The 12,721-nt window shown below is 43.3% G+C and overlaps 1 protein-coding gene across 1 annotated transcript in view; it reads left to right on the forward strand.

The window, feature by feature from the left end:
• The window catches only part of SLIT3 (slit guidance ligand 3), a gene marked incomplete at its 5' end in the record, with an annotated part of 526,167 nt that extends 516,148 nt beyond the window's left edge, over window positions 1-10,019 (forward strand). The window contains 4 exons of the mRNA XM_082006257.1: window positions 2,902-3,056; window positions 5,433-5,718; window positions 7,917-8,125; window positions 9,289-10,019. Of these exons, the coding sequence (XP_081862383.1) occupies window positions 2,902-3,056; window positions 5,433-5,718; window positions 7,917-8,125; window positions 9,289-9,527 (889 nt within the window). The 3' untranslated portion in view covers window positions 9,528-10,019. The remainder of the gene's footprint in view (window positions 1-2,901; window positions 3,057-5,432; window positions 5,719-7,916; window positions 8,126-9,288) is intronic.
• Between the last annotated feature and the right edge of the window lie 2,702 nt (window positions 10,020-12,721).

The raw sequence follows: 12,721 nt of genomic DNA on the forward strand, positions 1-12,721 counted from the left end.
TGCTCAGCTGTCAGAGCCGAGGGGCTTTGGCTATACTTCTTCCTTTCATTGTCACTTCTGCATAGACTGACAATTACAAATATGCGTTTCCATTTATCTCGCACCTTTCAGCTGGAAGTCCAAGTACTTTACCCGTATGAATTAAGCATTGCAACACAACAGTTAGATATGCAGGGAGCACGCAGAGATCACCCAGTTGGCGCATTGCCGTAACACAGCTGTTTCTTGTAATGTGGCAGATACTTAGCAGAATTCAAGAATATCTAAACAGAAAGCTTGGACCAGCTGTTTTCAAACTTGTTTGAGTTGTCAATCCATAAAGTAGTCTGCTAGAGGTGTGGGCCCCAATACAGTGGGCTCGGGTACAGTGAGAATAGGCTTGCTTTTCTGAGGTACAGGCGCTACATCACCTTTGGCGAGTCTAGCGTGTCCTCAGCCTCTTATCCCAGCCCACACAACTCCCTGCCCTTGCAGCAGCCCTGATATAACTGTATTGTGAGCCAGACTGTCTCTGGATCAGTTGGATCTGGATTTTTGTACAATGTCAAGCCTTTTTTTTTTTTTTCCCCCCTCAAAAACACTTCTGACAGTACCATCAGCTCCAGGTTCTTGAGACCTAGCTGCCCGGGGCGCTCTCACCATCCTGAGGATGGGCAGCAACTGCAGCCCAGCAACTTTCTTGCTGGTCAAGGATGAGCAGTTCAGCCAGCAGAGCTTTTCCAGGAGCTGTTCTGTGGCAGAACTAACTTACCTCGTGTTTACGTAAAGCCATGCAGTAAAAGGCTCATATACTGCTGTCATCTTATAACCTGTGTAATCTTAAGTAAGCTTTTAATGCTGTATGTGTTTGTGATTCATCCCAAAAACCTGTGGGGACAGCAGCACTGTAGAGGCACATTAGCTCAGTTCTGAAACAGCGGTGCGCTCTTCTTAAGCAAGCACATCCTCAGAAACGCCTGCAGTGCTGACTTTCTGCATGACATTGCTCATGTATAATTGGTTATGTCAGGTCTACTCTAAAACACTATAAAAATGAAACTTTTTCCAGGAACAACTGCATTCTGGTGATTTCCAAGTCATGTAATTTGCTTCTGAAGTTGAGGTCCTATTTCCATGCCACAGCACCCTTACACATCAGTTATGCAGGACTGGGTGCTAAAGATGGGCAGTATGTCATCCAGGTTGAGAGGTGGACACGTCTAAAAGGTGATTCATCCTCAGACATGAGTCACTCCTTAAGTGTGCCTGTTCCTCTCTGCTGACAGTAAAGAAAATCTGCGTAAATAGCTCAGAGACCTTTACACTGCAGCTTTACAAAACACCTGAAAGAAATCTGACCTATGACTTTGTAACTTACTGAGAGAGGATGCTGAGCTTATGGGCCATTTGAATGAGCAGAAACCCATTCTTAAAGATAACTTTTTACATTTAATATGGTATTTACCACTTGTGGAGCAATCCCAGATCCAGATTGTTGGCTAAGCAGTATCTCAGGATGCCTAAATCCCACAGCTGGTGTTTTCTGTCTTTACTCTTATGCAACAGAACCACCACCCAGCTAGCAAGCCTGCCGGGAGGAATTTGGAAAAGGGTGCTCACAGGCCAAGCTTAAGATGTGTTGGCAACACTGTGCATGTGGGCAGTTTACATAGCCCACAGTCTAATTTTGGCTGTAACCACTACTGTTATTAGATTCTCATTATGCACTGGTGTTTGCATGAGTATGGAACAGAGGCTGTACCATTTAATTACATCTACAGCAGTGGAGATGTCCCATCACGTCTATAACTACCAGCCTAATTTGAAATCCTCTTTGCTCAAGAGAAAGTAATCCCACCCTTGCCCCTACTTGCTTTTACAAGCACATGAAGCTATCAAGCTGTTTTAGAGAATTTCAACATGCAGCATAAAGGCTTGAGAGCTGAAGCTGCCCCGAAAATAAAAAATGATAGTGTGATGCAAATTGAATTGTACCACCACATCTTCTAATTTCTGGGAGATTGAACTGAAGATGAAGGTGAAGATTGTATGTGGTGCAGACTAGCAAAGAGCTGTTGGCTTTATGAATTTGAAAAATCAGTATTAAAAACACCTGAGCATGTTGCCTTTAATATCTTGTCTGCTCAGATGGCTACCTGCTCCCTGTCATCCCCCCAAATTCCTGCTGTCTTATTCTCAAGCCTCAATCTACACCTAAGTGTTTCTCAAAGAGGGGTAGCAATTTGTCAGTTTTTCTTGCGTTCGAGTAGGACTGTTATTGTATTAAACAGAGTACCCCAGTCATTCGTAAGCCAAAAACTCCTGAATTCCTTCTCTAAGAAACTCAGCCTGTCCTTATGCCTCAGCATGTAGTTACAAGATATTTCTGCTGTGAGGAAGGGCTCATTTCAGAGGCCCCTGCTGTCTCTTGCCCCAAACTGCAGTCCCTCCCTGCCTCTGTGAAATAATTGGAGTTTAAACTAACCATACAAAAAGAAATCATTTCAGTGTTCCAGCTTGCAACATGGGCACCAAGCAGTGTGACAGAGGGGCAGCAAGCTGTGGCTGAGAGCACAGAACAGAGGATTTTAAGTAGTTTTGCCACCAAAGCCAATATATCATGTAGCTACACCCTTGCTTTGTGCCTGGGGAAACACAACTACAGTAGTGACTATGCTGATTAGCTGTCCTCTCAAGTGTTACATATGTGCAGGTACTGCCTGCACAGGCATCAGCAATGTTTAAATTCCGTTCTTGGAGGCTCACGCTGGAAGAAATGTCGAGAACACAGTGACCGTAAAGGAGCACGGAATGGGAGCTGTGCCTTGCAAGGTGTAATACCGGGACATAGGATGTCACAGAAGCAGAGGTGGTTCATTGTTAATGTCATCTTCTAATTCTCTTTTTTTCTTTTACTTTTAGTGTGGAAACAGTAAATGATGGGCAATTTCATAGTGTGGAACTCGTGATGCTGAATCAAACTCTGAACCTGGTGGTGGACAAGGGGACTCCCAAGAGTCTAGGAAAACTCCAGAAACACTCTTCCGTCAGCCTCAACACACCCCTTTACATTGGAGGTATAGCGAATTGCTCTGGACTTCGAGATTTTAACAAGTCCTCTCAGAAGCAAGTCATTTTCCATCCTATGGAGAGGACCCTCTGGGGGAAAAACTAGCAGTTTGCCTTTCCCCTCTGCGAGAGGTTGCTTCCCTGAACAGGAAGCCTGGAGCTGTTCTGCTTTGTACTCCGTAGTCCACTAGCACCGCACTGCACAGCCAGCACAAGCTCGCACGCCAGAGCCGGGAAATTAACCTCCGCACAGCACAGGCAGTTTCTATGTTATACAGCCATGGCAAGAGCAATCACTTTATAATTTCTAAAGCTTTCAGAACTGGCTGGCACCAAGATGCCGTGGTTGAAGAATACAATGAAAGTATCACAAACAGTCACAGAAAAGCAAATCAATAGTCAGCAGGTTTAAATACACCATAAGTGAGCTGTATTTCTGCTGGAAATTTTATAGACCTCTCAAAATTTTGGGGGAAAATAAAATGGTTAAAACCTCCAAACCATATTAACACACAAGCTGACTAAGAACTTCTTGTCTAATAGTTTTCTCATTGGAAACTGAAGCCAGAGCTTCAGTATTAGAAAAATACTAGAACTGACCAAACTTCAGTTAGGAAGTACTGAATTTTGGGGAAGTAGAGGCCAAGTGGGGTGGAGAACAGATGCCCAGAAAAATGAGTATCCCACTGATTAGGTGTCTGGAATATGAGAAACAAAACAAAGGCTGCCCTCTGCCTGATTGATGTGTTTTTGCCAGAACTGTCCCCAGCTCTATTCTCGACTGAATGTTGAAATCTCTCCCTTTTGGTGACACAGTATTCTTGGATTTTCTACACAGCCTATTCTAAATACAAAAGTCAGCAGAACGATAATAGACTCAGAAAGTCTTTGGGCTTTTTCTAACCAGATTATTGAAGCCGATAGTAGAAACTCTTACCAATTTCACTTGGTGCTGGTCCAGCCTTTTGTAAATAATTCCTTTTAATAACACTTTTCTAAAAGAACCCTGAATATTGCCCTTGTAAATCAGAAAACTGGCTAATCTTGCTTTGTACAGAGCTGAACTTTTATAATTGGCTCCTATTAAGAATGTCACAGGCTATTAAAGACCATTATGCATCAAAGATAATCTGCTGGTGAGGCCATCACAATTTCTCCCTCTAGCACAGAATAAAAGATACCAACCTCACAGCAATTTATACAAGGGAACGTGAGATATAATCACCTGGAAAGTTTTGTTACTGGATGAGCATTGTGGATCAATACTAATTCTCACAAGGTACCTACAAAAATGCATTCACCGGCCAAATCTGAGACCTGAAATGAAGGACTATTGGATACCAGAAGCCATGGGCTCAGTGGAGACTTTTTTTATTGCTCATTAAAATTCTTCTTGCTTCTTTCTAAACCCTCAGTGCTCTGCATGTGCCACCTCTCAGCATGTAGCACTCCCACGGATGCCAGCTGCCCTTCCACTTCAGACTGTTTAGTTAAAATAATTGAGTAAATTACCCCAGAGCAATTGTTCCTAACCTACACTAAGCTTTAAGACAGACCGCATCCTTCATGTGCCCAGAATTTTGTCCCATCTCTCCAGACGTCACCTGGTCTAGCAACTTTCCTCCTAACACACAGTTAAACAAAGATGCTGGTTTGGTTTTAAGACCATCTGTAACAGTGGAGTTACTTATAGATAGCATATTCAGAGGCCTTATGCAGTTGAAAATGGAAGCACTTGCCTATGCTAATGCATCTATACAGCCCAAGCAAATGTCAGTGGGGAGGGCACAACACAACGTCCAGAAGAATCTACTGGCCACCTGAGCATGTGAACTCTTCCAAGCACTTGAACAAGATGGAGGGTACTCACCACAAAGACTTGGCCTGGTCTCCTGAAGTACTGTTCTCTGTCTCTAGAGTTCTCCTGCACTAGTTTCGATGGGGTGCACGCTTACCACTCCCTGTCTTAACACAGTGATCTAGTAATGCGAACTATCTTGCTGTATCCCAGAGGTGGTAGCTACGTGCTTGGCAAGTAAAGATATTCTTAAACCTTTCAGAAGGATAGTTGCTATTAAGCCATAGACAGAAGGAGCATTATCCAAGTAGAAGAACACACGGCCATCAGCCAGAAAACCTGGGCTTATTTTTTTGCTTTTTTTTGTCATATACTACTTAACGTAAGCTTGGGCAAGTGATTTTATTTTTGTTTCTTTCTATTTCCAGAATTAGGACAATGAGACTGTGCTACCTTACAAAGGTCCTATGCAAATTTGTTTTTTAAAGATTATAAGGGGCTGTGTTGAAAGAAACGTTAGCAATTATAATTTATGTACTATCATTGTAACTGTGAGTAAACGTTCCCTTTTTGTTTTTATCTGAAGGGATCCCGACCTCTACTGGATTATCTTCGCTGCGCCAGGGTGCAGATAAGACACCAAATGGTTTTCATGGATGTATTCATGATGTCCGCATCAATAACGAGCTGCAGGATTTCAAGGATTTACCACAGCAGTCACTAGGAGTCCTTCCTGGCTGCAAATCCTGTAACATCTGCAAGCACGGTATTTGCCGTTCCCTAGAGAAAACAAGTGTGATTTGTGAATGTCACCCAGGCTGGACGGGCCCCCTGTGTGACCAGGAAATTGGAGACCCATGTCTTAACCACAAGTAAGCTCGAACGAATGCTGATGGGAGGGTGGAAGCTTTACAGCTAATGCATATTTCACGTTTCATCTTGTAAAACCACATCTGACTATTTTTGGAGGTGCTGGGTTCCCACATGAAATTATTGACAGTTGTGAGTCAGCATCCATGGCAACTCTCAATTTCCACTTCTTGTTCTGATGTTGCTCGCTGTCCAAATGAGCTCTTTGTCCTGGAGGAGCTAAGGTGTTAATACTGCAGGTCATACTTTCAGCTGCAACTCTACCCGTTAAAATAGGAAAACTCCTGTTCATGGGTTACCTCCAAGGGGGTGAGTGCCTGCACTTATCCAAAGCAGAGCTACCTGTGAGAAGGAGGTACACATTTTAGGGATATGCTCACAGCAGCATTGGACCCAGTATTCAAGCTAACTTCCTGAAGACCATTATGCACTCCAATGTGAACAGTTTTAAATTTCCCAAATAGCTGACTTAAATATTGCACTCTGAAACACCCCTTTAAAGCGCCAGTTTAAAGGATAGCACGGAGTTGCACGCGAAGGGAGCATGAGCGTAAAGTATTCACAGTTCAAAGGCTCAATAACCACATCTCCATCAGAAACACTGGATGAATAGCTTACTTATGGCAAGTACACAAGGAAACAGTCCAACGCAGACCAGCAGTCTGCATAGTTCAATGCTGTTTCATAAGCAGATGGAAGTACTTTTGTTTTAGAAGCTACTTTGGTTGCACTGTCTGTGGAGGGGGCTTTTCACAAGCACATACTTTTGACAGGTAAATTGACACAGTGAATAATCACTCTCTTAAGGGTAGAAATGCAACTTGGCAGAGTTTTAAACTTGCTTCTGGGTCTAATTCTGCAAAGTACTGAACCCTGGAAGGTGTTGAGAAACACCTGACAGTTACAGACCAAAGGTATGAAGACCCAAGTGAAGAAACACTCCGAGGCCCAAATGTTTCCGTGAATTTCCAACATCGACATGAATCTGTTGTGGTTGGACAGAGAAAAATAGGGGAGTTCCAGATGTTTACGTGATGAGGGATTATTTCTCTCATAATCTAAGGAGGGTAATGCAATCATGAATGTAGCCCCCTTGCTAAGGAAAACAGCTGGGTGTATTTTTAGTGCTTACATAGGTCCCCTTAAGCCTTTTGGAGTTGTCTCCTTGAAGCCAAGCCCTTTGTGTGCAGGGGTGTGCGGTGCCCTGCTGGCAGGTGTGTTCTCCAACACTCAGAGCTTAATCTCAGTGAGGAAATGCAACTGTAAAGAAGAGGTAGTTGATGGTAACGAGTCACTATCCAAGCACACCTTTGGTTAGTGGGGCAGAAAATACTGGTTTATATAGACTGTGACTCCCTTTATTGCAGTATTTTGCATGCCTTGACCTGACTGAAACTGCTTTTATTATGTGTGCTTTTTAGTTCAAAGCTTGAAAATGAAATGTACAAGGATTCAACATAGGCAGGGAACAGTTTTAAAGTACCAGAAAGAAAACAAATGAAAATAAGAGAAAGACATGGGTTTATGTCACGTAGGACCTGATACAACAAAGGTTTATAAGCCCTAAGCAGTTTTTTGTTGGCTGGACAGTGTTGCTTTCTTCCCTGTCCTCAGCCCATTCCAAGTCTTTCCTCCTCCCAGAAGTGGGGATCATGTCAGAGAACCTGCTAAGGATCAACACCCCCTCCCTGTGGTATTCCTCAGAAATACCAAAGCACACTGCAAACCACATAAGCCAGGGAACCTGTCAACTACAACTGCCCATGAAGAAGTCTGTGCATAGCTTTTCCACGAGCACCTTCATTTATCGCACTGTTTTTCGTCACCCGACACTATTTGTAGAGTAATTCTGCTAAGGAAGCCTGGGCATGCAGCTTGCTCGTTGGCACTTAGTTCTACATGCTGATGCTGTAAACGTGAGCTGTCTTGTGTGGATGCCAGGTGTTGGTCCATGCTCACGGAGGAGCCTAATGTTTTTCAAAGAGATCACTTAGGATCACAGATTCTGAATGCATTCTCTGAACATTATCCAGTATTCACTGAAAACTCACAGTTTCTTTAGAGTGTTTGACACTGAACTGCTGTTTTTGGATTAGTATCCTGGAATTAAACAGGCAAGAAATGCCAAAACCAAACATCCTAGGGAAAAGGAACTTTCAAGTGTAACACAGGCCAGCTCTAAATGCTTCTCTTTCTCCAGGTGTCTGCATGGTAAGTGCATGGTGGCCAATGTTGCCTACACCTGTAAGTGCATGGAGGGCTACACAGGCATGTACTGTGACAAGAAGAACAATTCCTCAAATCCCTGCAGGATTTTGAAATGCAACCACGGGCAGTGTAAAATTTCTGAGCATGGGGAACCCTACTGCGAATGCGATCCTAACTATAGCGGAGAACATTGTGACAGAGGTACGCTTGGTCGCAGGGCCCAGGATGCTGGTCTGCTGCATTTCTGTTTTACACCTTTGTTTTTACCTCTCTTCCATGGTACTCATATTTGGGGGTAAATGGCAAATAGTAGAAGATAAAGCTAAGTCAGCCTCTGCAGAGCAATGCAGGGAGGAGAAGAGAACCACACAACAGCTAGCTAGCAACTATCCAAACATACGGATAGGGGGACATCTGTAGCAAAGGGTTTTATTCTCTGTCTCCTGAATCCTCAAGGTTTGTTGCTCCCAGGATTCTGGCGGGATGTGTAAAGGAGAGGTTGTTGTGAGGCTTACCCTCAGCAAACAGTGATCAGTTAATTGCAGTGCTAGGAAAGGAGGTCTTGCCCTGCATACCAAGGGCTTTTGTAGATGACATGAGCCGGAACTGGAAGGCAGGAGGTACTGCTCATCTGAAGCGGCACTAAAGGTTCTCAGCTTGCTCCCTCTGGTGCAGCTGGGCGGGTTTCCTGGGGAATCCCACAGATCATGCTGGACTTTCCTAACTAGGACTGGGGCCCAGCTCTTCTACCCTGACCTGAAAAGACTCACTGGAAACTCAGTGAGTTCTGCCTTTCATCCCTTCTGCCTTTTTTTGTTCCTGTACAGCAGGAAGGAGCTGGCTTGTATTATTTTTATTTAGGTTGTGCCTTTCTTGTGAATGAACCACAGACTTTCCAAATTACACACATACATAGCCTCACCAAAATGTACCTGGCTGCTGCAAAGTGACTGCAGAATGGCACAGACATTTTCAGGTATCCCAGATTGCTAATGTCATGCAGAGCAGGCTGACCTTTGATCCCGAGAAGCAGACATAGTAAAACTAATTCATATTTTGGAGGAGTGTTGCAGGATTCAACACTCAGCATTCATTAAAGCACTTCCAGAACTGCTGATCAAAGCCAGCAGGCCTGCTTGGCCTCTGCCTTGTGCCGGATATTACACATTTGTGTAACACAAGCTCTGTTTTGATGGCAGGTACAAAGCAGTGAAAGATTAAGGTCCTGCTCGTGCCATCTGTTTGCCTTGAATATCATTACATGTAGAGGGCTGTCTGCTGATGTTTGGGGAATATCTGGCAAAATAGTTACCACTGTTTTTTGGGGTTTTTTTTTTTCCTTTACATCTCTCTTGTTTTACCAGAGAATCTCTGCCAAGGAGAGATAATTCGAGAAGTAGTCCGTAAGCAGCAGGGCTACACGTCGTGTGCCACTGCCTCCAAAGTACCCCGCCTGGAATGCCGTGGCAGCTGTGGCAATGGGCAGTGCTGCGTTCCTCTCCGGAGCAAAAGGCGGAAATACTTCTTCCAGTGCGTGGATGGCTCCACCTTCACGGAAGAACTGGAGAGACATGTGGAATGCGGCTGCTCAAAATGCTTATAAGCCATTCTCCAGTCTCCTGCCACTTTAACCGACTCAGAAGCGCTATCAAAACGGGATCTATTTACTTTCAGAGTGAAGAAGAAGAAAAGAATTATTAAGTATATTGTAAAATAAACAAAAAATAGAACTTATTTTTATTATGGAAAGTGACTATTTTCATCTTTTATTATATAAAGTATCGCACCACTTTGGGTATATGTATCATATAGTGAGTTATTTTTACCATGAAACTTTTTTAACAGTTGTAAGAAAAAAAAATTCAAAAGTTAAAAGTTAAAAAAAATATATATAAAGAAAACATAGCCTAACAGGAAAAATGTGGGGGTGACTTTATATGTATGCACAATGAACAAATGTAAAGGTGTTCCAAGGACCTGCCACAGAAGTGATACGGGCTGAAGAAATCTCCTGAGGCTCTTGGGTGGGTCTCCTAAGAGAGCGGATCCCCATGACTGACAGCCATCTTGCCTGCTCAGGCACCCTCAGAACGCCTCCCCCTCGGTCCCTTGCTCTGCCTAACACTGCCGACGCTGTTTTGTTCCTGTACAGTGGCTCCGCTTGCTGTTCTTGAACTGGTTCCCTATAGCACGTAGGCACTGCCGTAGCTTGAAGCTAACTACATTATTTGACTATTGTAATACTATAATACATTTTTTGCTGTGTATGTTGTATTTATCAGTGTTCACATTATATTCTTCAGCAACTGTATCTATAGAGCACAGGCAGCTTTATCCAAAAGGAGGGGACGAAGGGAAAGGAAGTGGGGAAATATATGTTGCTTTGGGAAATTTGGGGGCAAAATGTGAAGTAAGTGCTAAGTAATGCCTAATAAATGACATAGTACTTTTGTGTAAACTCCTCAGCTATGTTATTTCCCAAGTTTGTGCCTTCTTGCTCCCAGCCTTGAGCCCTTTTTTGTATATGAAATAGAAGGAATGCACTGCTACATAGTTTGTCACGCCTTGACACTTTAACTTGCGAAGGTTGTAAAGAGCATGAAAATATTGCAGGTGCCAGAACATACCTGCAGCGTAATGGCTTTTACTCCCATTGTCACCTAAGCCATGGGTGTAAGCTGGGCTGTAGCTGCCTGTTCATCCACACTCTGTACGGAGCAGTTGGCTACTTTTCCACAGCTTTTTAAACGAGCAGAAGTTGCACTATATCCATGTGAAGGTATTCAGCTGACATTTGTCCACCTTAGCAGCACTCTCTTCTCTGCACAAGGAGAGATGTCACAGCTCCATCCCGTCCTGTTCTCCCATTTGGTGCAGATAGACCGATTCAGCCAAAGCTCTTCCATCTGCACTGCTTCACGTCCTGCGCTTGTGTCTCCCAAAGGACTCACATTAACTTTAGCTGTGTTCAGAGCAAACGCTGAATAGGAAATGGAAATCAATGCAGGGATAAATTCTCACTGTGAATGTGAGGCAAAAATGGACTCTGGGAGTGACTTTGATTTTTGGAGGGTTTTTGGCAGGCTTACCTTTCAGGGTCAGTAAGGATGTGCAAAGAGTACCATGTATACCTTGAAGTTTCTCTTACTGTAAGTTTCAAACATCCCCATCAACAACTGTTCCATTATCAGTGTAATTTCTTTCTTTCCTTAATATAGCAAGTGTTATGGTCCTTTCTTCAGTTTCTCCTTCTCTGAGAGAGGTGACGTCAGAGATGGTTCCTAGCAGCTGTAAGCTCCTTTTGGGAATGCTCACTGGTCTCACCAAAAAGATTTCAGATCAGGGGCTTCAGCAAAGGATGAGCAGAAAAGCTGAATCAAGTAAATGGGGCTTTTGTTTGACTGGGGCTACGGAACGATGCACAGAATGCAACCCTGCCATGACAAAGTATAGGTGTTTATTTCCCATTAAAGAAAAGTGACCATCTAGCTATCGTGCTACCTGAAAGCTCTAACACGCTTAGCGTTCTTCTGCTATGTCAATCTCTACTACTCCTACTGCAGTAGTGCGTTCAGATTTCTTCGTTACTACCAGAGCAACTTGAGCAGAAGGCACATAACCAATATAATAGCCATATCACAAAATCAATATCAGTATGTGGAGCCTGCAATCAGTGAAACATAAAACAATCACTAGTTAATGTGCCAAACTCTGATTGAAACAGTACGGCTCAAGAGCCAGGGAAAAATCAACCCTGGTTGCAAGTATCATGGGCTGCTTTTTGTTTTTAATATAACGCCAGAAGTTCATAGCAGCTGCAGTTTGTGGTGTACAACAAAAATCACCCAAACCACAACCTACAGGTTTCGTGCAAGTAACTGCAGACACTTGTGCAATTATGTGCCTGGCACACCGCTACCATTAAAGTTCATTCCTGCTTATAACACTCACTTTCTAAAGAAGCAGCTGCTATGGTGCCAGGCAGAAGAAATCCAGACTGAGCGGTGGCTTACAAGTCCTCCATGTTCTCTGCTGCATGATTCGTGGCCACTAAACTGTCAAGGCCTGCAGAAACACAGCCCCTCTTGAACACCACTCAAAACTGTGTTCGCTTTGTCCCTTGAGCAGCAACACATATGAGAAAAAAGGTGACATTTACTCGTGGCCTTACACCTGGTGGAGGGTGCTTCAAAAGGAATGACCTTGACTGGCAAGGCAAAAGCCATCAACGTCATCTTAACACATCACTCTGGGATTTATTTAAGCAAAGCCTTGCAGCAAAGTGACCGGCAACAATGCAGCAAGGCTGGCCCTGTTCCTGGCCCTTTTCTGTCATGGCACTTCAATGTAAAGTGTTGGGGTAAAGAACTAAGAGTATCTATTTTGTAACCAAATGACGCAATTTTTGTATGCTTTTAGGCAGCACGTGCCATTGGATAGTGATGCTTTATGTCAATGATTCTCTGACTTGCTATAGAATTATTTTATGTTAAGAAGAAAATAAAAAGCATTCAGATGTGCCAAAAATGTGAGGTTAACTGAAGTGTAATTAGCTCTGAAAGTTCCTCTATAACCTGCCTAATGTTACAATAGATTTCAAGAACTGCGGGTACAATGCAGTAGTTTTTACCTCTATAAAATTTTAATATAAAGTGAAGAAAGATGCTTACCCTTAAAAAATGGCAATGCAGACTGGTGTGAACTGATGTATTTTATTAATAGATTCTCATTGTGATGTAAGTTTAAATAAATTGTTGGGTTATGGAAGATTGTAACATACCTTGTGATGCAGATTAT

Source organism: Phaethon aethereus (genome assembly GCF_964289735.1).
Source record: "Phaethon aethereus genome assembly, chromosome: 14".
NCBI classification, from domain to species: domain Eukaryota; kingdom Metazoa; phylum Chordata; class Aves; order Phaethontiformes; family Phaethontidae; genus Phaethon; species Phaethon aethereus.